This window comes from Carassius gibelio, chromosome A22 (genome assembly GCF_023724105.1).
Source record: "Carassius gibelio isolate Cgi1373 ecotype wild population from Czech Republic chromosome A22, carGib1.2-hapl.c, whole genome shotgun sequence".
Lineage (NCBI taxonomy): Eukaryota > Metazoa > Chordata > Actinopteri > Cypriniformes > Cyprinidae > Carassius > Carassius gibelio.
The window spans coordinates 2,543,860-2,569,912 of record NC_068392.1 but is presented as its reverse complement, the minus strand read 5'-3'; the positions used below and the strand labels follow the sequence as shown (position 1 = coordinate 2,569,912).

At 31.9% G+C, this 26,053-nt stretch overlaps 1 protein-coding gene across 5 annotated transcripts in view; it reads left to right on the top strand.

Moving 5' to 3' along the window:
* Positions 1–26,053, top strand: part of LOC127942793 (lysine-specific demethylase 4B) — a 53,897-nt gene that overhangs the window by 665 nt on the left and 27,179 nt on the right. For 3 of the 5 annotated variants that reach the window (XM_052538748.1, XM_052538749.1, XM_052538745.1), the window contains exons 2-8: positions 2,660–3,056; positions 4,130–4,305; positions 5,465–5,579; positions 5,730–5,923; positions 13,829–13,878; positions 17,828–17,931; positions 23,113–23,256. In XM_052538748.1, coding sequence (XP_052394708.1) covers positions 2,679–3,056; positions 4,130–4,305; positions 5,465–5,579; positions 5,730–5,923; positions 13,829–13,878; positions 17,828–17,931; positions 23,113–23,256 — 1,161 coding nt within the window. In that variant the 5' untranslated portion in view covers positions 2,660–2,678. The remainder of the gene's footprint in view (positions 1–2,659; positions 3,057–4,129; positions 4,306–5,464; positions 5,580–5,729; positions 5,924–13,828; positions 13,879–17,827; positions 17,932–23,112; positions 23,257–26,053) is intronic. The other 2 variants (XM_052538750.1, XM_052538747.1) reach the window with 1 other exon arrangement.

Sequence of the window (26,053 nt, the reverse complement as noted above, 5' to 3'; positions counted from 1 at the left end):
CATTCTTGCATATTGACGTTGACACATATTTTAATATCTAATCAAATGAAATATAAATATGCATTTAACATGTAGCTATGGATTTTTTTATGTACTTATTTTTTCCTTATAAAGGATTATCCAAAATGCCTGTCTGCTTGGTTTGTGTGAGAGCTGGGATGAATTTTCAAGTAGTTATTGATTATTTTGTTCATGAATGCTAAATCTTTTAAGGTACAGAACAGGTTATTGTGTAGTTATTAAAATATAATTCAACATTACATGGTGATTTAATGTTTTCATTGTCAGACATAGCATGAAATCAGTTTTTTTTGCACTTCTGCTTGGTTTGTACAACTTCTGTTTCCAAGAAGTGACAGGAAGAGGGGAAAACGAATATACTGCTTGTTTGTATTTGATTTCTGGCTGTTTTTGGTGATATAATCACTTATTAATAGTCCCTTTTCTTTGTTTTTCCATGCCGTTTAAATAATAATACCTTGAGTCACTTAATTTAAATCTGCGCTCCTTCATGACGTGTTTTTTGCATAAGGAAATAACATGCAAAACATCATGGCTGCCAGACTCTTTGATAGCTAGTTAACAATTATTATGTATTTCAGATATTTTCAGTTTAGTTTGAATTTAGTGAGCCATTTTATTATTTTAGCATGGTTTTCAACTTCATTGTTTATAAAATGTATTTATACCCCTCTTCATATCTGTAATATTCATTTTAAATTTGTAGTGCTTTAAAATAGAATCTTTGTTTAAAAATGTGCTTTGAGATAATCGTTCCATTTGTTTAAACATTCTAATTCACCCCAGTGCACATTATTTGATCTTAAAACATTAATATAAAACAAACTTTATAGTCATAGACAAGCTAATGTTCATCAACGACCAACTATCATTTATAATTGACTGAACTGAAGAAAAAATTAGCAGAGTTTAGTTTTACATTTGTAATTAAAATTGTAATATCTTTTCTGGTATTTGTATTTCTGTTTGTAAGAACTTGACATAAATAAATGTATTTATACTTTCATATGAATTGAAACTTGGGTTGCAACTAATGCTATACATAATAAATATATACAGTAGAGGTCGACCGATATTTAATTTTGCCGATACTAATAGCTAATTTGGACCACACTGGCCGATACCGATTAAATAACCGATAATTTTAAAACTGGATACTGAACAAAAACTAAAATAGTGCTTTATTTACAAAAAAAAAAACAGCACTTAACCATACTAATAGTAGTAGTAGTAATAATAAAAGTAGAGGTCGACCAATGTATCGGTTTTGCCGATTAATTGACACCGATAATTGATTGCTGGAACAATCGGTTATCTGCAAAAATAGTTTTCCGGCATGGATTTTTGCAGATAACCGATTGTTCCAGCAATAAACTATTGGTGCCGAACTGCCAATTAATCGGCAAAACCGATACATCGGTCGACCTCTAATACACAGTACACAAACATATATCATGCAAACAAAAACTTATTTTGGAAGCGATTTAATCGCAATTAATCTTTTGCAACACTATTTTTGAATTTCTGTCTTTGAGGATCTGAAATAAATACACTTTCTCAAATAACTGATATAAATTGTATCTTGAAATATTAATATATTTAAAATAGGAACATCAATGACCAACTATCATTTATAATTGACTGAACTAAAGAAAAAATGTACAGTTTTAAATTTGTAATTCGTTTTTAACCTTTCAGGCTTCTTTTCAGAAATTTGTATTTCTGTCTGTAAGAACTTGGCATAAACTTATTTAAGCAATCATATAAATTGAAACCTAAAATATTTATGAAATAAAATGTTTAGAGTAAAGTTATTTGTAAATTACCAACTATAATTTATGATGAGTGAATTTGATTTGATAAAATAAAGGTTAGTTTCATCCTTTTTTACGTTATTTTTTTGTTTACTTAGTTCATCTCAGGCTTAATTTTTAAATGTTTGTGTTTGTCTTTAAGGACCTGAAATAAATAAAGAAGTCTCTTATTAAGGCTGCATTTATTTGATCAAAAATAAAGAAACGTTTTTTTAATTCAAAATATCTCTTCTTATCAATTTAACACTAATTTGCCGCAGAAGTTTAAATTTTCAAATAAAAAAAAAATAAAAAAAATCACTGACCCCAGACTTGATTGTTAGAAAAGATTTCTATTTTAACTTTTTTACTTTTTATTCATCAGAAAAAAAGCATCACAGGTTCCAGTAATATATTAAGCAGCACAACATTTTCAACACTGATAATAAATCATATCAGAATGATTTCTGAAGATTATGTGACACTGATGACTGCAGTAATGATGCTGAAAATGCAGCTGCACATCACAGAAATATAACGTTATTTTACATCATCATAATTCTGTAATTCGCAATATAAAATTTTTTCCCTATATTTTTAATCAAATAAATGCAGGCTTGATGAGCAGAAGAGACTTCTTTAAAAAACATAAAAAATCCGACTGGTATAAATTAAAACCTGCCTATATGATCAAGTTAGAAAATCAATATTTTACAGAAAACAATTATTCCAAAATTTGTAATCAGCATTTTTATTTCCCCTCAGATTTTCCTCTGAATGGTTGTAATTTTTTGTAATAGTGGTGTGTTTATTAATTGGTGGTGTTTTTGTATTTGCGTCCACAGCTTTAGCTGACCTGCAGTCATGGACCCCTCTTTACCTCCAGACCCGAACCCAGAGCCAGAACCGGCTCCAGATGTCACTCCACAAGCAGACGCCGCTCACGGGTCACCTGTCCAACCCACCCTGGACTCAAACCCACAGCCTTCCCAGGAACTGCTTTCAGATCCGACCCTAGAACCGTCTGAAGAACCGACCCTGAACCCAGAAATAAAGCTAGAGCCATCAGCACCAGAACTCACACCAGAGGCACCGGCCTCAGAACCGGCCCAGGGCCCCCCTCCAGCGGCCAACTCCTACAAGATCATGACTTTCAGACCCACCATGGAGGAGTTCAAGGACTTTGGGAAGTACATCGCTTACATCGAGACCCAAGGAGCTCATCGAGCTGGTCTGGCAAAGGTATCGTGTGGAAGTTCGAGTTACATTTAAATTTTAAATTAAATGGAATTTTGATTGAAGTTATATTTAAATTACACGAAAAGGACTACATTAAAATCTAAAAGTAAAGTTTATTCATTTGTAGGTATCATGAATAACAATAAAAATAAATCAATTTCCTTGATTTATGTGTGTACATATAATAAAAATATTTAAGGACCATATAAATTTAACCCTAATGTATTGATGTTGGAAATTAAAAAAATATGTAAAAACATAAAAAAAATAGTGTTTATAGAAGAATATTTACTTTTTTAAATGTTTATTTTTATCTAACATATTTTGTCCAGGCTCATTATTAAATTAACAATTACATACAATTGCAATACATACTTTTTTTACAGCACTTATTAATCTTAACATTAAAATAGTCACAAAATGTAAGTTTACTCATTTGCTTTAAATTATGTGTACTTGTATTAGCTTTATATCAATATTAATGTTTTAATGTTAAATAATAATTTTTATATGTGACTTATTTTCTCCAAACTCATTAATCACCATTAAAATGAGCAAATTCACAGTAAATTACAATACATAATACTTTTATGTCTTTTATTGATCTAAATGAAAATAATCACTAAACTTAGCAGCTTTCTTACTTTTTTTCATTAAGTTATATGTGGGTTATATCATTAAACAACAATAGTACTTTTTCAAATGTTAAAAACTTTAGATCTGTTTTTTTTTTCTTTAGACTTTCTCTAATTAAAATAAAGAAATGCACATAAAATTCCAACTCTTATGACTTTTACAGCATTAACTTATCTTGGCTAATGTTCATTTCTACATATCATAATACATTTTTAAAATTTCAAGTTGTATAAATTCATTAATCATTAATGTTTTATGAACAAACAGAAATTAAATACAGTAATATATCTATATAGATTAATATTTACCTTGAATCAATTCTTTTTTATATCTTCTGAATGCTAAGATCAGAAGTCAGTTTTGTTTTCTAAGCATTTGAACAAAAATGCAATGAAAAATGCTTGTCAATTATCTAACTGAACGGTTATTTTCTCGCTCAGGTTATTCCACCGAAGGAGTGGAAGCCGCGGAGTTCCTATGAGACCATTGAAGAGATGGTCATTCCCGCTCCCATCATGCAAGTGGTGACCGGCCAATCAGGACTCTTCACTCAATACAACATCCAGAAGAAGTCCATGACAGTCGGAGAATATCGCAAACTGGCCAATAGTAAAAAGTACGCTTTGTTCGATCAAATCCAATTTTTATAATGTCTACAATGTGGTTTCTTTATAAAGTTGACCTGTTTTATCTGCATATTTATGTCTTTAATGTGACTAAATGTTGTTTTTGTTATTTTTTAAAAAAAAAGTGACTGAATGGTGAAGTACCCAATTTTGTTTGTTTTTAAAATAGATCTCTTCTGCAGACCAAACCAGCATTTATTTGATCCAAAATACAGCAAAAGCAGTAAAATTGTGAAATAATTTTACTATTAAAAATAGCTGCTTTCTTTTTGAATATATTTTAAAATGTAATTTATTCCAGTGATGCGAAGCTTTATTTTCAGCATCATTACTGTAATCTTCAGTGTCACACAATCCTTCAGAAATCATTATTTTATGCTGATTTGCTGATCAAGAAACATTTATGTTATCATCATTGTTGAAAACAACAGATTTGAATTTAAAGATTTTTTTAATGAATAGAAATTTCATAAGAACAGCTTTTATCTGAAATAGAAATCTTTTGTATCATTATAAAAAATGGTTTATCACTTTTGATCAATTTAAAGTATCCTTGCTAAATAAAACTATTAATTTGTATAATTTCTTTCCCATGAAGTAAATAACTATTCTGAATTCAGGTTTTTAAATGGTGAGTGTATAATGTTACAAACGTTTTTTATTTGAGATAAATGCTGATATTTGGATCTTTTTTATTCATTAAAGAATCTTGAAAAAATTTACTTAACTGTTTTAAAAATTAGTTATAATAATAATAATAATAATAAATGTTTCTTGAGCAGAAAATCACTATATTAGAATGATTTCGGAAGGATGATGTGACACTGAAGTAATAATGAAGTAATGATGCTGAAAATTAATCATTGCATCAATTACATTTAAAAATGTATTAAAATAGAAAGCGGTTATTTTAAACAGGAAAATATTTCACAATATAACTGCTTTTGCTGTATTTTTTATCAAATTAAACAGGTTTGGTGAGCTGAAGAGAAAATAAATCTTACTGCTCAAACTTTTGACTGATAGTGTAGATTAAATGTAAATTTAATACTAAGTTTGACAAGTTTGCGCTTTTACTACAGCAAGTGTTTCATTGGTTCTTCAAGCTTAATTCATACTTTAACTTTGTGTTTTCTTGGCCATCCTCAGGTACTGCACCCCTCCACACAAGGATTTTGATGACCTGGAAAGAAAATACTGGAAAAACTTGACATTTGTGTCGCCTATTTACGGCGCTGACATCAGCGGGTCACTCTATGACCCGGTTAGTCACCCTTACTGGGATTAGTGTTTAATAGACTACTATGGTGATATAATGTTTTCTTTTATATATATATTATTTAAGTTAACGCTTGTTTTATTTTAAGTGTCATTTTTTATTCCTATGCACGTGTTTATGATGTCTCTTCATCAGGACATCACGGAGTGGAACATCAGCCATCTGAACACTCTTCTGGACATGGTGGAGCAGGAGTGTGGGATCGTTATTGAGGGCGTCAACACGCCCTACCTGTATTTCGGCATGTGGAAAACCACTTTCGCCTGGCACACAGAGGACATGGACCTCTACAGCATTAACTACCTGCATTTCGGCCAACCAAAGTCCTGGTGAGCGTCCTATATTCACTATATATGTGCGTTTAGTTTGATGGACATTTTTAACACTTGAACTAAGTGATTTAAGAGTGATCAGATTTAGTCATTTTGGTATTTCACCAGAAAGTGAATTGACGTTTTCTTTTCATGTGGATTTGGTAAATCTGAGTATAATTTTAATTATATATATTTTTATTAGGGCTGTCAAAAATAGCGCGTTAACGACGTTAATTAGTTGTTTGTCGTTAATTACGTCAAAATTTTTAACGCATTTCATGCATGCGCAGTGTGACAAATTATTTAGGTTAGGAAAGTCTCGTCGATCTCTGAATTCTCAAGATAGTAAAAAACAGCGGCGAGCGCTGCGACGAAAACACCGAAGAAGCTTAAGGTTTTACCCCAGTTACTCATAAATACATTCATGCCAAGCTCGATAAACAGAGACGACTTTGGTAGTTGATACGCTGGAGCTTATTCCTGCTATAGCGTCATGTGTTTCACACTGCGCATGCGCAGAACGCCTACATGCAATGCAGCGAAAATTACATAAAAAGCATTTGCATTTTTACTTGGTTTTACTGGCACTTGAAGCCTTCAGAACGTGAAAATATCGATCCTAAAGTATTGTGGCAGAGCAAATGAACACCTCCCAAAAACAAGAGTGTCCAGAGTACAGAGGGCGCATGTTTGGGTTTCTGAGTTCATTCTTTCGAGTTTCTCTATGCATAATTTCATAGATATGTGGCTATATTTAACCACTGGTTCACCTAAAACTCTTACGCTTTCTGTAGTTAAATAGCATGGTTTGATATAGTGCTCAGGTAAATTTGATCTAAGTAAATGTTAAACTTTTGAAATTCAGAAAATGAATGAATCAATACATGAAAATTATGTATCTGTGTCCTGTTATTTATCTTATTTCAGAAAAAAAAGGTTAGGATTCAGGTGTAATTGCAAATAGTGATTCATCATGATTAATCCACTGAAAATTCTGATTAATTTGATTAAAAATTTTAATCATTTGACAGCCCTAATTTTTATATATATTCTAGAAATCGATTTTTATGTTTTATATAAAAATGCACTCTGAAAAAAAAATATATATATATATTAGGGGTGTAACGGTTCACAAAATTCACGGTTCGGTTCGATATGATACACTGATGTCACGGTTCGGTTCGGTTCGATACGTTTTAGATACAGCAAAATGTAAAAACATCTCAACTTTTCAGAATGCCGCAAGCGCACCGCGGGTCATGTGACAAGAACCAACCAATCAGCTTCATCCTTTCCCGTAACAACGTTGAGAGCTCAGCCAAGATGAAGGAACAGCTGATCATAGTTGTATATGGATTGCAATTTTGAAATAAATTTAGTAGCAGAGCTACTGCAAGCGATTTTTAGAGCTGCAAATCCATTTATCCTTCGCTGAAATTTCCGCGTCTCATGGAGAGAGCACGTCATTGTTGCTTAGCAAAGACAGACGCCTCATGAGCGCTTCTGCCCAAGCGCTTTGGAAAGGAGGAGAAAGACGCGCTTAGCGTTTTCCATGCGTTTTTAGGCACGATATGTGAACGGCCCCTAAGGCGCTCGCTCATTCAGCACGCGCTGAAGGCTCGTTGCAAAATGTCGAATGCCTTTAACAGACCAGAAATATAAGATCCTAAAATAACCAACAGGTCTGGTGTTTGGGTTGGATTCCCTGTAAGCTATAGTTTCTAAATGCTGCAGGGATAGTTTGCTGCGTGCATGTTTCTCCTTTTTTTCGTCTTTTCCCAGATAGTACTGACGCATATATCCCAGATATTCCCGCTGTTTTTTTTTTTTTTTTTTTTGTAATCCCGCTGGTGTACCCTGTCATGTTGCAGATGCGACATACCGTTGTTTTTTTATCCACCACTCTCTTGCCATCACCATTATAGCTTAAAGGGAATCCAAAGTGCACCCAAACACCAGACCTGTTGGTTATTGGAGGATCTTCTCATTTCTAGTCTGTTAAACGCATTGGCTATTTTGCAACGAGCCTTCAGCGCGTACTGAGTGAGCGAGCGCCTGCTGAGTAGCCTAACATAAACATATAAGATGGTGTTTTTTTCTTCTTCGGGAGTGTCAGGGGCGTTGCCTGTTACGTTGTTTGGGTTATTGGGCTACCTTGTTGAACGCATATCATTATATTTCTTTCTCTCTCTTTTTTTTTTTTTTTCAAATATAATTAATTACTCCAACGAACCGTTCGGTATACATAATGCGTACCGCATACCGAACCGAAAGCGTCGTACCGAACGGTTCAATACGAATACGCGTATCGTTACACCCCTAATATATATATATATATATATATATATATATTACAGTAAGACACTTAATGAGCATAATATACGTTTTAATGATACTACAAAAAATACTGTAAAAACACAAAAATAAATTAAAATAGTTGTATTTTTTGGGGGTTATATCTGTAAAATCACTAGAAATTAATTTTTTTTAAGTACATTTTAGGAATAAGTTTTTTTATGCTAAACAATAATATGCCACAAAATCTGTTGCAAACATATTAATATGAGCATTTATACGCATTATCTCGAGATAATAGCAAGTCAATTAAATTAACATATTTTAGGAATCAATATTTTATGTGGTAAACAATATTATGTCACAGATGTTGATGAAAATGTCACATTAATATTTTGTTAAAATATTTCCATATCTGGAGGGCTTATAGCCTAATAATTATTCATTACTTAGTTCAAAATAAGTCTATTTTATATAATATTTGATATCTTATGCATTCAATACTTTTGTGTATAGATATAATTGTATAATTAAAAGTGTTTTAGTAATCAATATGTTTGTGTTAAACAATATTAAGGCACGAATACTGTAAAATATTTGCTTATCTGGAGGGTTTATAAATCATTTTGCACTACTTACTGTTAAAAACAAGTAATCACACTTACATTTGTTGTATTTTTTGTTTTCATGTGCATTCAAAACTTTTTCAAAAATTTTTAAATATATTTTAGAAAAAAATTTTGTGTGGAAAATTTTGCCACAAATGCTGTTGAAAACATTAATATTTTGTTAAAATATTTAAATATCTGGAGGGTTTATAAATAATTTTGCATTACTTGGAGTTTAAAACAAGTCATCATCGTTACAATTGTTGCATTTGTTTTCATTTCTTATGCATCAAATAAATTTGTGCATAATTATAATTTTATATAGGTTTTATATGTGCATTTAGTTGAATTCTAAAGATTCAAAGTTTGTTGCCCATTTTTTTTTAAAATGCACACACACTACATATAGTATGACCAGATTTGGTCATTTTGGGAGTGTTTAACCAAAAAGTGATTTGATGCTAGCCATAAATGGTGCCCATCAGTTTTATTGACATTTAGTGTCTCAACTAGATTTAATTCTTGATTTTACAGTACTAACTTGTCATGGGTGCAGTATGAAGAATCTTAACTTGGGGGCACTGTTGTCATTCACATTGGCTGTAGACGCTCGGGATGATGTCATCGAAAGAGATGAATCATGTGCTATCTGCTTTATCTCACTGTATCTCACTCTTTCCGCATTTAAGTGCACCACAGGCTCTTAATAATGGAGCCGTCGTTTCAGAAGCACTTGGTTATGAAGTAAATCCACTAGAGGATCGTCAGGGATGATGTATATGTGCTGTGTTTTCATTCAATCGATAGAAAGATAAATGTACATTGAAATCAAGGTTTTGACAAGAAGATGTGTCAACTGTGGACTAAAAGATGTTAAAACCAAGCTTAACACTCCTTGATCCAAATCCAAATGCTGTTTTAAATGATTTGGAATTCTGTTGGTTTCTTTTCCTAAAGTTTAACTTGACTTTTCCTCTCGGTTTTGCAGAGGGAGGCTTAAATACTGTATTTTGAAGTTCAGAATACACAATTTTCCAGCTGGGAGTCTTTCCTGTGCTTTTTCCACGTGAGACTTTTTTTTCTTCTTTTTTTTTTTTTTTTTTTATCTTCCCTCGGTCTCATGTTGAATCTTCTCCCTAGTGTATCCTGTCATTTTCTCCCTCTTTCGAGAAAGATGCAAGTATGTTTTGGATATTGCACACTAGTCCTTGATACCCTGTGTTTGTGTTGTCCTAAAGAAACCACGTTTATTAGACACAGCTGTTCTGTCAGTATTTCGGGCTGTCGTACAGAGTGATATTTCATGATGTTTTGTGCCTTGTAAAAATTAATTTAAAACTGGTCAATGTTGTAGGAATTTAAGTTAATGCCGTCGGGGTTTCAAAAAGTGTGAGACGAAAAGCATAATAGGTTGCATCACAAAATACTTCAGAAAGTAGGAAGCGGGGCTCCCACTAATTGGTAGTGTTTCCCACGATTGAAAAGTCCAATTTATTAAGTGAATTATTTTGTATTAATATATTTTTAATTATGCTGAGTTTTAAAATAGTTATTTTTGTACCAAAAAGTCTCTGGTAAGATGTTTTATATCAAACGTTATATCAAACATCACTTTTATCAGTTTAGTAGAAGTACATAAATCCGTCAATGTAAATGTTACACAAATGCAACTGCATAATTTTCCAGCAAGGAAAGTTGTTTAATTTTAAAGCTTGTTAGCACTTTGTACCCTCATTTTAAAAATAATGTTATTGACCTCTTTATTTTGTGCATAGCTGCAAATTTCAACCGAGAACTCTGAGTTTGCATGCAAAAAATAATGTTTCTGTGATGAAAAACATTCAGTTCCTTGATCAAAAGATGTGGGAACCATAAAACTTTGAATAGTAAATGTAAATGCAAGAGGTAACATCAAGCCTCATTCGAAAGATTTAATGCTAGTGCTCGACACTGGTCTCTGTAAAGTTTAATGCATTGCCTTGAATCTTGTTGAAAGGGTCGTAGATTGTTTTTGGGTCAAGCTCTGGTAGGCACAGGTGTCCAAATGGATAAGGATGCAAAACTCAGATTCTTTAAGAGGTCTTGCGTAAGTCTTGCTTGCTCTCTTGAGTATCTGTCTGTCTCCATTTCTTCTGTGTCCTCATCTCTCTCTGAAGTGTTAGCTCTTGGTGTCTCTAGCTAAGCATTCTCTCTTTCCACCGTTCTCCATAGGCCTTATCTCAAGTTAACTTTCTGCATAGCGGAAAAAAAACTAGGCTCGTGCACAGAAAAAAGAAAAGAGGAGAACATTTACTCACCCTTCACAACTCGGCTTAATGCAACTATGCGTGCGCTTGTCCTCCCCACTCAAACACCCCCTTCTGCTTTTGAAATTGAATCCGGTTCACTTTTCTGGTAATTACAGTATGTTAAAGTGTGTGTGGTAGCTGTTTGCCTAACCCTCTGTTCATCTACTGTGAAATTAACTTCATTCGCCTCCAACTCTCCTCCCATCAAAGTCATAATTCTCACAGCCTCCTGAGATCTAGTGTCATATTCTTAAAGATTGCGTAGTGGCCCAAAGTGGTGCACATGCTGCCGGAAATAATCACTGAGAAAGGGAGTACCGCGGTCAAGGGAATCGCGTGATTCTTATTGCATGTTTTCTTGTTCGCGTCCTTTTCAAGATAAAGACAAATAATAGCTAAACGCTGCCTACTGCGTTGGTGACGTTTGGCAGGTAGGGGTTTTGTGTTGCAGCCTCAGCACTGGAGAGATCTTGCATCTAGGAAGTGAAGTACGGAGTTGTTTCATAAGCCATACATTAGGTAAATGGGATGCATCCCTTACATACGCCCAGGCACCCAAGTACCCTTGTCTCAAAATCAAAAACGGTGTTTAGTTGGCACTTCTTGTTCATTTCGTTGTTCCGGTGGTGCCTGAGGAACCTCAAGATGCTGGTAGCCTTTCTTCAGGTAGGTGTTTCCAGTCACAAAAAGCCAAGCCCCTCAGATTTAGCTTGATTTCTGGTGCCCAAAGTGATTTTTGTCAATATTTGCCTTCCTCCCCAGATCGAATAAAGCTTCGCCAACTTTCATTTGCCAGATAGAGTCAGTGTCCGCTTGATCTGGTCTGGAGTTAGTGGGGTGTAAAGATACTCCTGTTGGCAGGAAACATTCGTACCCTAATTACAGCTGCCCATCAGATCCAGCTTTATCTGCAAGAAAAGAGAACGAGCCATCTAACTGTTATTGATCTGTGGTGGCACCTCAAACACCGGATTGAATCTGTTACCGCTCGTGTCCTTGGAGTTGGGGTGCTTGTGGCCAGCCGTTCGATTTCCCGAAGTCGGTGTCTTTGGTGTTCAAGACAGTTCTCAATACATGCAACAGTGCACCACATCATGGGAATTGATTAGCATTCATATATGCTGTGAGTGGAGGCCATTTATTGGCATCTCACTGCTTTGTAATGTCTTGGACTGTTACAAGACACTGTATAATGGTTTTAAGTAGTAAAAACTAAAAATCTCGAGGTCCCTGGGTGCTTAGATTTGGTGTTCAATGTTTTTGAAACCTTGCCAGTTTAAACATTAAATATCCAGAAGACGTGAATGAGTAGATTTGCCTGTGCGCTCATCTGAATCGCCAAACCTGTGCAAATACTGAGTTCTCTTTCAAGACGTGTGCTTGAATGGATGAATTCATACAAAAATTATGTCAACATGCTTGTCTTGGTGAGTATCCCAGCAGACAGTACAGTATCAGTGCACTGGATCCAAACATTGTCTTAAAGAGACAGCACTTTCAAATTGTTAATCAAACAAGGAAAATACAAGGAAATCACTCACTGCTCTTGATTGAATAGATTTTCAAACTTTCATGCAGTCAAATATGCAATATTATTTTACATTTAATATGTAATGTTATACCTACCCAAAAAACCTAAAAAGCACAGTTTGTTTTATTTGTATCTTTGCTCGGTTGTATTTATTTGTGCTGTTGCTTGTAGCTTGATTATAACAGTATAGACCTTTTCCGGTATGGAAACGGCATCTCTAAAACAATAATACGAACCGAACTGTGAGTAATTTGAGCTACTCCCAACTCCATAATTATCTAAATATGTTTGCATCTGACTTTCCATCTCCTTAGATCTAATTTCCACCTTGTTATTGTTCCTATTTGGTTAGTGCATTGCCATGTCAAGTGCTTTCAGTTCCCACCCGCTTTGTTTTCCCCTTTAATTCTTGTACTTTTCTCTCCTGTAACTTTTCAGTAAAAGCCACAACGCATTGTGAAATAAAACAAACCCCTTCTTGTACATCCCATCAGCTGCATACAAACACAAACGTCTAATCCGTCCACTTGGTATTCAGTTGAATTTCAGACGATCCTGCGCTTGTGTAGAGAGAACCACTGCTGTGAAATTGGCCTGTGTTTAACTAGAAAGAGCCACTCGCCCAATAAAATCCCTGTTTTGTCTCCTGCGTCCAGTAGAGGACACTGCGGCGCCGCTCAAAACTCACCTGAAGCCGTTATTACAATTTTTTTTTTGGAGCTGGAGCCCAGGGGAGGGTGATGCATTGGATTTACATTCGTGTTTCTAGGCCTCGGAGAGGGTTTCGGTTCTCTGGAAACTTGAGAAAATAATTAAGCTAATACAGACAATGTCAATAATAACGTCAAGTTGAACCTTTAGTGGCACAGAAGATATTGTGCCATTTCCTTCTCCTCCAAAATAGTTTCAAATGAAGCAGCACAGCAAATCTGTATTAGCGTTGCGCGTGTTTGAGCCGATTAGCTGAAATAAATTGGCTCTCGCGCAGTAATTTTCCAGGTTTTGTTTCGCTGTCGTTTGAGTACTTTGTCTTTAAACTAGCGTGTGACTGGTGAAGGTGAAATAGGGGTGAAATGTTCTCTGTGTGAGTGGTTCTCACAGAGAGGCGTCTCGCTGCGCGTCCCTCCAGTGCCTTTCCCTTTTTCCTCTTTTTCATTGATCCCGTTAATTGATCTCGGTTTTTTCCTCCTCACCGCAGGTATGCGATTCCTCCCGAGCACGGCAAGAGGTTGGAGCGGCTGGCGCAAGGTAAGACCTCACATCTGTTCGTTAGCATGTCTTCATGCAGAAGTGGAACTTGGGAGGTTAGGTGATCAAAACAGAGGCCATTTACATACAAAAGTCTTAAAGGAAAAGGAGCAGAAACAGAATTAATGTTGGAAACTTGTTCACTTTTTGTTCTGTACTTTTTTAGAATTTATGTATATGTAAACACACACACACACACACACATGATTGTTTTTGTGAAAAGTGGGGACATCCCATAGGTGTAATGGTTTTTATACTGTAGAAACTGTATATTCTATCGCCCTTCACCAACCCTACCCCTAACCCTCACAGGAAACTTTGTGCATTTTTACTTTCTCAAAAAAACCTAATTCTGTATGATTTAGAAGCGTTTTGAAAAATGGGGACATGGGTTATGTCCTCATAAGTCACCCTCTCCTTGTAATACCTGTGTCATACCCATGTCATTATACAGAGTTGTGTCCTGATATGTCACAAAAACATGCCCACACATACATATATAAACATGCACACACTATACATTTTAAAAAATATATAAAATTTAAATGTTTGGAAAAAATATATAGTAAAACTAAGATAATACATGTAATAATATATACAAATGAAATAAATATATATTATATAAACGTGTATATATATATATATATATATATATATATATATGTGTGTGTGTGTGTGTGTGTGTGTGTGTTTATGCATGTATGTATCTCTATAAAATTATATTATATATTATTATGCTATTAAATGTATTAATACAATAATAAGATAAAATGAACAAACATTTGGTATATCACAATATTATATAATAATATAATGTACTAATTTATTTCTATTTATATAAAACATTTAGAGATAAAAAATATAAAACATTTTTATAAAACTTTGTAAATGTATTTTTTTAACATCATCTACCGTTTATCATTAACATCGATGATTGATATCGTTAACTCTTCGATTTTGTTTATATATATATATATATATATATATATATATATATATATATATATATATATATATATATATATATATATATATATATATATATATATATAAGTGTGTTGTATTAGATTTATCTATTTTGATGTATATTTTTTTTTATAAATATATCATTTAAGTATACATGAAACATTTATGCTAACCATTTGAGCTAATGTCATGTTTCACTTCTTTTGAAGTCGAACAATAAATTAGTGTAAGTAATAATCAGCAAAATTTCTTAGTTTGTTATTTACTGAAGGTAGAAAGCCATACAGGTTTGAAGTAGAGTAAATAATGGCAGAAGTTCATTATCGGATGCTTGAAACGGGGAAAATCCTTTTCCGCTGGTCTTTTCCTGCCCAAATTACACAGACAAAACATCGGCGTAATCCTGAATGAGGTGCTGGCAGAAAATCCCCTTCCCACCTCCCGAATCTTCACGCCGCTGTCTAGGAAAGCCCTGGCGTCTGCCTGTGGTTGTGTGGATTGATGTGAAGATGTTTGTGCATCTCTCTGAGATCTGAGGCTGCTGTACTTCAGAACACTAGTATAGCCCACGCACACGTGCTCCTGTCCCACAAACACCGCGCTTCAAACACTCGACATGATGCAGGGTTTTCACTGAGAGATGTCACACAGAGAACACGTCTGTAAACACCAGCAGCGCTTTCACACCATTAATCAATTTTTCGCCCACATTTGGTGTTTTATTTTTTTGTTTTTCACCCATTGATTAGAATGTTATTTATTATTATTAAATAAAATTTACTCTGTGCTTTATAGATATAAATGCAAGTTTAAGTGTTACATTTTATATTTGTTTTTAATATATCTATTTACAGTTTTATAATAAATATTTCAACATTACATTTTATAAATATTCTTAACTTAATTAATTTATGTAGTGTTTTCTTTTTGTCATTTTTAATTTTCAACTGTTCTTTATAGATATAAACCCAAGATAATTTATATAATATTCATTTTATTTATTAAAATACAAATTAAATGTCTTCTTTTAACATGTAATACTCATTTTATTTATATTTATCTTGTTATATGTATTGAATATACTGAATGTAGGGTTTATATTTAAGAAAAAAATATATATTGTGTTTTTTATAATAATTTCTATTAAATTGAAGTATAATTTTATAAATGCATACTTTTTTGTAGACATAATATATTTATCTTTTGAACATTTCATTTGTTTTTGTTTTTTTTTGTACATATAAAATGTGATTTTTGTAAAATTTCATTATTTATCGATACTTATTTGCTAAATATTTTTTTACATTTCATTTTATTTCAATATTTTTACATTTTATACATTTAAATACTATTTATTATTATTTGATTATCATTTATAATTTTATTACTATTTTTAAATGTTAAAACTATTTTTTACATTATATATTTTGTGTGTGAAATGGTTCAGCTTTTGCGTGCAAATACAGAAAGACAGCCGCTGCATTGATCGAAGGGATGTGAAACTTCACTTGTTTTAGCGAGATCTTGGAAACAGTAGCATGCTAAACCCAAAGGAAATGGTAGATGGGTGAATGCACTGTCAAAGTTACAATGGCAAAAGTTCTCTGCTAAGTGAAAATTACCCTAAATCTTCTCTATTTAAGCCGGAAAAGCCATTTAATCGTGTTAGCGCTAATGATAGACGCCACGGATGAATCATGCGTGTTTGCACTCTTGTGGCGGTTATCAGACATTTTCTCTGTGTCGTTATGCCCCTTATTGTATTCTGTGGGCAGAAATGAAGAGACGATTATAATAATTAAAGGCTTTCAGCGTGATTCAGTGCGAGGCTGATGTAGTGACCCGCGCCCGTCTGACGCGTGCAAGCTTTTACCCATAACCTCAAAACCGGTGATTACACGTTACACTCGTAATCATCCCTCGCTCGTCACTGACTCTTGCTTTATCGAGTCTCCACAGATGCTTTACTGGATTAGCTTTACATCGACTTTGTGCTGAAACCTTGCTGTAGACTGGCGCTATGCTAACCGCTAACATTTATGCTAAACGAATGATTCAGAGCAGGGAACTTGATTTAAAGTTGATCCCAGTAGTTTTGCATTAGCATGTTGCTAATGATGTTGTAAACTTTATAGGACGGCAATATTGGGTTAAATCATTCTTTTTCAACAATTTATTGATATGACCAAAATAATTAACAATAGCATTAATGATAGTACTAATGGATTATTATTATTATGCTTATTTCAAGTATATGAAGCAAATTTCATACAGAAATTACAATTTCTTCTCATTATTTTGTAATAACTGGAATTAATTAAAAAGAATAGTTTTTTATGGAATGAGTAGATGTTTGTATGGTTTTATTTTTAAAGTCAATAATACTAATATGCTTTAATATGTATTTTATTGAATATATTTATAATGTGTTATTGCAAATGTTGTCATAAAACAAATTGCATGGAGATTTAACAGTATATAATATTATTATTTTTATTTAGTAGCATTTAAAAAAATAATGTATTTATTTATTTATATGAAATGAATATCTATGTGAAATTAAGAAACATCATGCAATCTATTAATAATAATAATACAACAAAAAATGTGGTGTTTTTGCACATTTTGACAATAAAAAATACAAATTTAATAAAAAAAGTTGCAGTATATAATACTATTCTCATTTAGTTGGAATAAATAAAAAATACTTTCAAAATCTAAAAAATTATATTAAATTAAAATAAATTATTTGTATTAAATATCATGCAGTCTTCATAATCTTAATAATAATTAAATAAATAAATACAAAGATGATAATCATTATTATTATGATATCACAGTTATCACATAGTAACATAAAAAATATTATTATAATATTTACACCGCGCAGTTTGATCTCTAAATATCATGAGTCTGTTTATTTCAGCGTTTCATCTGTTGGCATTTTTCTCACTCTCTCTTTGCTGTTTGGGGTTTTCTGCAGGCTTTTTTCCAGGAAGTTCTCAGGGCTGCGACGCGTTTCTCCGTCACAAGATGACCCTCATTTCTCCATCGATCCTGAAGAAATACAGCATCCCCTTTGACAGAGTGAGTTATTCACCTATTACATCACTTCCTGTCACTGACACAGCACAAATGTTGATTCATATGATATAGCTGGAGATAAGTGGAATAAATTGTCAATGATTTTATCAATGCAAATGTTAATCACAGCGGTTCACAAAATCAAATAATGTGAAATGTTTAAGCCATTTGCAATATACTATAAAAACATATATAATTAAACTATAAATCAAAATGTTCATTTTATTTATTATTTTTATTATTAGTAATAGTATTAATACTAAAAGTAATAAAACTAATAATAATAACAAACGTATATGTAGTTTACTTAGTTACGATTTATTGTTGTTTTAATAATTATTGTAATATTTATAATTGTATTGTGCAGATTGTCACTTTATAATGTGACGTATTTTTTTCGTGTTATGATGTTATAATTTGTGTAAAAAAACTAAGAAATATTAAATTCATTAAAATGAGGTAGTAATAATATAAAATTATAAAATTAAATAATAAAAAACTCAACAAAAAACTTTAATTGTAATAATTTATTTTATATTTATTATTTTTAAATTAAAAATACTGATGTAATAAATAATAAAACTATATTATTTAAATTTACAATTTGTTATATTAATTGAATTTACATTTTATTATGTAGGTTATCACATAATAACATGCAACAAATTAAAGATTTTTACGCTATTTGATTTAATGTTAATTGTGAAACTATATGATTAACATTTGCGTTGATAAAAAAAATCTTCGATTTATTGAACTACCAACTTTTTGATAATAATAAAATTAATTTCAAATTATTCATAGTTTCTCATAGTTTTGTAAACTTTTTTACAAAAGCAAGTTTATATATCAATATTTATTTTTTTCCTGTGGATACATCATGCCATCTTCATTTCTTACAGTTTGATTATCTAATGATCTAAATATAGCCCAGTTTATATCAAATTAAATTCCTTTCTAAATTGTTCTTGAAATCTTAAAATTAATTTATGAATGGTTTTTGTGAATAATTTACATAAATGCACTCTATTGGATTTTAACAACTTGTTTTAAATGTTAGTTTTTAATGAAATACGTTTTGTGTGTGTGTGTGTGTGCAAATTATCAAACTTTTTAATTTTAATTTCTCTCGCTAGTTTTGTATCTAATGCTGTAGCACCAGTGCTAATCCGTCAAACTGAATGTGCTTACAAACAACTTTTTACGAACAACTTATAGCTTCGTTCTGCCATTGCATCATTAAAAGCAAATAAAGCTTATTTATTTATTGTAATTCCTTTTGTTATAATTTGCATAATACAATACATTTTTTTATAATATTAACAACTAAATAAATTTACCAATAAACAGTGTATTACTATTTAATTGAATTGAATGCTGCAATTTTTTATTCAGTAATGGTTTCGCAAACTATTTGTAACTCAGTTCTGTTCCTGTTTCATTAATACGCCAGTGAAAGAAGCTAATGAAGCAATTTTTTTTGCTTCCTTCACTGACTTAACAATTACGAATTTCTCTGTAAATTATTCGGAAAACCATTCTTACATCTGCCATCCTTTAGATATTTAATTTCAGTAACAGTGCGTGTGTAAAATGAATACAATACAACAATAAAAAAAAAAAAAATTAGGAAAATTTGACAAAACGTTTTGCTCGTTTCATTAGTATACCAGTAAAAGATACTGAGTTTATTTTATTAGCTTCTGATGTTTTTGTAATTAAAAAGCACAAGCAATTTTGTGGAAATGTGTTGAAACAATTAAAGAATTTAAAGAATTAAAGAATTAAAACGTTTAAAGAATTTTTTACGAACATTTTACTCAAACGGTCTGCTTGTCTTTATTAGCTTCAAACATTTTTTATAGAAACACAAGCAAATAAAATTTTGTTGAATGTTGTTGCAACAATTTTAATAAGAAATGTTTTTAAAATTCTACTTGTTTCATTAATATACCAGTAAATAAAGTTGATAAAGCTATTAGCTTCTGTTATTGGCTTATTGCAGAAATTTGTTGCGACTATTTTCATCAGAATGGTTTAACGAACAGTTTACACAAACGTTAGTAGTACACACACGATTTGCTCTTTTGTGAGCGTTTATTTTTTATTTTTTTTAATAGAAGTAAGGTGTGTGCACGTTCTTGCTAACAGCCTTGCTAACAAATTTTTCATGCGCAGATTTTTGTTTTTGTTAAAGATCAAACCTCTGTTAGCTCGCTAAGCTTGGTTGCTTTTTGGGAAGTATTAGGAATCTCTGAATGTGTGTTTTTCATGCTAATGCTAATGCAAGATGTAGCACTAATGTCCTGTGGTCAGAAATTGTAGCATTAGCATTTAGCTTTGTGTACAAAGATGAAGAGGGTAGTAAACTAAAGTGCTATGACCCCTCACACATCTTTCTATGTGTATTTACACAACAATCGTGATTTATATTTATACGTGATTTATACGGGCCGTGGATTACATTTCAATTTACTCTGTCGCCTGCTTCCATCCATGCAAATTACTCCTTTTTTTTTTTTTCTCCATGGATAATTCCCATTTTCAGGAGCCCGAGACCCTCACAGTGAGATTAAAATGGGAATAAATCTCTGTAATGAGGCTAGATAAAGTTCAGCGCGGCTATACGTTCCGCTCAACTGCTGCAATCCTGATTTTCACTCCTCCATACGATGGATGCTATCGTCACTTTTGAGTCAGAGAGAGTGAGATGAAACCGAAAGGGAGATGAAGTGTTGATCTCAGCAAGTTTCCTGTCTGTCTGACTCTCTCCGTGTGTCTGGGGACGTTATTAGAGCATCAGCTCAAACTCTTGCTAGCAAGCAGTCTTCGCGAGAATGAGGAGAAATTCATTAAGATTCATCTGCTCCACCATTATGGTGACCGTTAATACTGTTACGATACATAATACCAGACTTAATACCGATGTTTTCTGGATGCTGTACCATGGTTTTCTTTGAAATGCTTTACGGTAACGTCACCATGAACTCAAAATGTACTTTTTATTGTTAAAAAGCCTGTCAGACTCTGTAATAGGGCTCATTTTGGTAATAAAATCAGTTTCAAATTATTAAAAGCAAAAGTAAATTTAAAATAATGAATAAAAAGTAAATGTATTATTGTAAGTTCAGTTTTATATATATATATATATTTATTATTGTAAATGTTATTAATTCTTTTATTTTTAAATAAATGCAGTTGCTCAATTCAAATGCAGTTTTTTTTTGTAATTCAAATTTATACCATAATACGTGACTTTTTTCTAAATTAGAAATGCATTCTATTTTAAGTAAAAAAAATTATATAGATAACTTTTCAGTAACATTTTGCATGCATACTATTAGAATATAAGCCATGTATTAGTGCTAATTAAGCATGTATTAATGCCTTATTCTACATTACCTTTTTCTACATCACTAATCCTACCCAATGCCTAAACTTAACAACTATCTTACTAACTATTTATAAGCAGCAAATTAAGAATGTATAGAGAGAAAAGTCATCGTTAATAGTTAACAAGTGTAACCTATTCTAAAGTGTTAACAACTTTGTACTTCTTTCAATTAAGTTAAAATGTTTTTAATTATTATTTAATTATTAATAATACTTGGATATACATTTATGCAAAATTCACTTGTTTTATAAAATATTTTGTGTATAATAGTTTCGCAATTGATTATTTATGGTAATGCAAATTTGCACCATAAAGTTTGACTTCATCGCTTTATTAAATATTAGCTTAAGTTAATTTAATACATTTTCTTTCAGATCAGTGCAAAATTATTTTATTTAAAATGAGTAATACTTTTTACATTTCTGCAAGTTATTCGCTCTGTATTAAATATTTTGTATGTAAAAAATTTTCGCAATCATATTTTTTTATGGTAATGCCAGTGTACAGCATAAAACCTGATTTTTTTATTATTTTTTTTCAAAATTAATTTTATTATTTTAGTTTACTTTTTTCCTTTCACTTCAGATTTTTATTGTCATTTTTTTATACGTCATTTTTTTTTCGTGCTCATTCATTCATTGACTTTTTTTTGTTCATTCAATGTTTTCATGTTTTTTTTTATTATCGTCTCATATAATATTGTATATTTTTTTTGTAACAACAAAAAGCAGTACTTTTTCTAGTTACCCTACTCAAAATAATGTACCTTTAAGTTTACGAACACAATCTGGGGCAAATTCTACGAAAATGTCTCAGAACGCTATTAATGAATCTAACTTTCTTTCTAAGCATAACTTTACAGATCGCAAAGCTAAAAAGTAAAGTGAAATAAAAAGATTCATTAGCTAAGGCTGGCTAACTTTCCGCCATGATCCATGCCTCCATCTTAATCCCTCTCGTAGCATCTGAAAATGTCTTTTAAACGTTTCTTCTGGCCGCCGTCAGCCGAGGAGCCCAAGGTCTGAAGGAGACGATGAATGGATGGAGAAAGCAAGAGAAGATGCTGAAGTTTTCTCACAGCAAATTTATTTTCCCGTCAGCCGCTAATGGCTACAGATATTAGCGCTCAAAGCCGCCGTGTTTCTCAGTCTCGGCTGATTTTCCCGCAATGGCTTTTTCTCCCTCTGAAGTGTCGTTTGCAGCTTAATTCAGTGGTTATTGGCTCTTTCATCAAAGTACAGTTCAGTGCTGCCTTCACACAGATTACTGTAGAGCTCAGTGAAATTAATAATGTGTGGGGAAACGGAGCAATAGCTGGGAAAAAATTAAACGTTCAGCACTTCCTCCTTCAGAGACACATGCGTCTGTCCCATGAAGATGAACCACGAGCTTCATGATTATTACCACATTAGCAGAATTTACAATAAAGTGTAGATACTGACATTCAAACTCAAGTTATTCAAAAAGACACACAAAAAATCTTTTTGCAATCAGAATCAAAAATCTATATTTTTTTATGTAAATTTACACCATGATTCGGTATTTTCGTTCTCTTATTTCTTGTTTTTTTGTGTATAAAATTTTAGCAATTTATTCGTTATAAAACGCTGTACATTTTTCAGTTCCCAAAACATCGGTGTAAAAATCGAATCCACCCAGTTCGATGTATTTTACTACATGAAATAAAATTTGTGTAATTGCGAAGTTCCACACCATAATCAGCGCAGATAACGTGAAATGAGATTTTGCGCATTTGTGATGATTTTGTGGTTGTCGTCTTTCTTTGTCAGATCACGCAGGAGGAAGGTGAGTTCATGATCACGTTTCCGTACGGATATCACGCCGGATTCAACCACGGCTTCAACTGCGCCGAGTCCACGAACTTCGCGACCCTGCGCTGGATCGACTATGGCAAGATGGCCACGCAGGTGAGCGTAAGTCTAACAGGACAGACGTCAGTCACATGAGTCACACTCCTTCAGTTCATCGTACATTTGTGCTTTTGTTAGTTCTTTCACAGGCATTCATTCATTTTCCTGCTTCGCTCCTGATTCGTTTGTTTGATCATTCGTTCTTTCATTCATTCGTGTTTTTTGCTTATTTATTTATTCTTTTGCAGTTTCTCAGTGTCTTTTGCATCTGTTTTTTTCTTTCATGTTTGTTCTTTTAATTTTTCCTCATGTGTTCTCTCTTTTCATTGGTTTGTTTGTCATTTTCTTTCTTTTTATTTTTGTTGGTCCTTTCTCTGTTTTTTAGTTAGGTTTTTTCTTTTCGTCGGTTCTTTCTTTTTTCCTATCCTTTTTCGTGTCATGTCGTTTTTATTCTTTCAGTTTGTTTGTTTTCTCATTTTTTATTTCATTTTGTTTGTCCTATCCTTTTTCTTTTTTAGTTTCATTTTGTTCTTTTTGTTTGTTCTTTTTCTTTCTTTTCGTTTGTTTTATTTGTTTGTCTTTTCATTTTTTCCGTTTGTTTTCTTTTATTTCTGTTTTTTACTTTCTTTTCTTTTGTATTTATTTCCTCTTTTTTGTCCTATTCATTTGTTTTTTCATTTTATTTGTCTTAGTTTTGTTTGTTTACTTCTTGTCATTCTTTTTATTTTCATTGGTTCTTTTTAATCTCTGTGCTTTTCATTTTTTGTTTGTCCTTTTTTCATGTTCTTTTTGTTTTTTTTCTTTTTGTTTGTTCTCTTTTTACTCTTTCTATTCTTTTCATTTGTTCTTTTGTTTGTCCGTTCCATTCATTTTATTCTTTTTTTGTTTTTCCTCTTTTCTTTTGTTCTTTTTTTTGTTTTTTCATGTCTTTTATATCTTCCCTTTCTCTTTGTTTGTTCTTTTCGTTTGTTCTTTCTTTCTTGTTCTCTCTCTCTCTCTCTCTCTCTCTCTCTCTCTCTCTCTCTCTCTCTCTCTCATATAACGTAGGTAGTTTTTCCCGATAGTGTTTTTCTTCAAATTAAATCAAAATGGCAGTGGTGAGCAAGAAAATAAAATTAAAAAATAAAATTAATATATAAAAAAAAAACATACTATGCCTTTATATAAATATTTAAATAAAATAAAATTGAAATTTGTATTATATTTCTTTGAAAGTTAGTAAGAGCAGATTTGATGTAAATTTGAAGTGGAAGATTTCAATAACAAAACAAAAAAAATGTTATTCTAATGTTATTCTCATTATATATTGCCTATGTATTGGGATTGCAAATATATATTTATTTATATATATATATATATATATATATATATATATATATATATATATATATATATATATATATATATATATATATATATATAAAATTGTATTAAGTATTCCACTACACACTTTATTGAAATACTTTGCAGCTTGAGTTGTTTAAAATTTTTATATAAAATGTTATTTCATTTAAATGGTTTTATAGAATTTTATTTATTAATTTGATATTATTTATATATTACTTTATGCACACACTGACACTATTCATATGTATGAGTGTGTGTGTGTGTGTATATTTATGTGTGTGTGTGTGTGTGTGTGTTATATATATATATATATATATATATATATATATATATATATATATATATATATATATATATATATATATATATATATATATATATATATAGCCATTTAAAAGGAACAATACATTTCCTTTTACTTTTTTACTCATTTAAGAATATTTATCTCCCTATTTTCACAATTTTCTTTAAGGTAATCTAGCTTGTAAAAACTTATCTTGGAAACAGCTGAGTCTCAGTTACGCTCCTGAAAAGTGTTCACCGCATGATTGTACTTTTAGTTTTGGCTGGTTCTTCCTCTCAGCGCTGCTTGTTTTCCAGGAGTCTGATCCTTCCAGTCGGTTGCAATTGCATTTCTGAGCGTTATATGGCAAAGCCCTTGACATTTCGGAGTGAAGAATAGCACTTGTTGCCGTTATTATGCCCTCTCTCTCTCTCTCTCTCTCTCACACACACACACACACACACACACACACGCGCACACACACACACACAGTGTTTGCAGTGTTTGTCTTCACTTCAGCTGCAGAATGTTTCTGGTAATTGAACAGCAGCTCCGGCGCAGTGCAGGAAATAACGGCCGATGTAATACAGCCGAGTGCATCTCGCAGGAAAATTACTTTTATTTCCATCTGTCTCTCTCTCTCTCTTTCTCACTGTTGATTGAGAGATGTTGATTTGTGTGGTTTCACTTCGATCCATTGCGTGCAAACTCTGCAATTAAAAGGCTGTTTTTTTCCCTCGCAGTCGTTGGTGCTGATGATTTAATAATCTTGTGTCTGCGCACCTGCATGAAGACTTATTTCATCTAATCATCACATCTCGTCTCCATCGCCTTCATTTTCCTCTCAATCATTGTTTCAGTCATGAATCCCATGATGCACTTCATTTTATTCTCATCTTTTATTCAATTTCATCAGTTTGAACCCCGATATTTTTGTAGTTTTTTTTTTAAGGTGAACTTGCATATATATTAGAAAAACATATATTTGTTTTAAATATTCTTCTTCACATTAAATTTTAATCTGTCTTTGCATCTTAATTTTTTGTGTATTTAAATAATTTAAATGTAAGTATTATTTATTTAAATATATGTATTAATGTATAGTAATTTAATAAGTTAATATATATATATATATATATATATATATATATATATATATATATATATTATTTTTTATTATAATTAATTTTCTGTTAAACATACTTTTTTGATGCTTTATAGGATTATTCA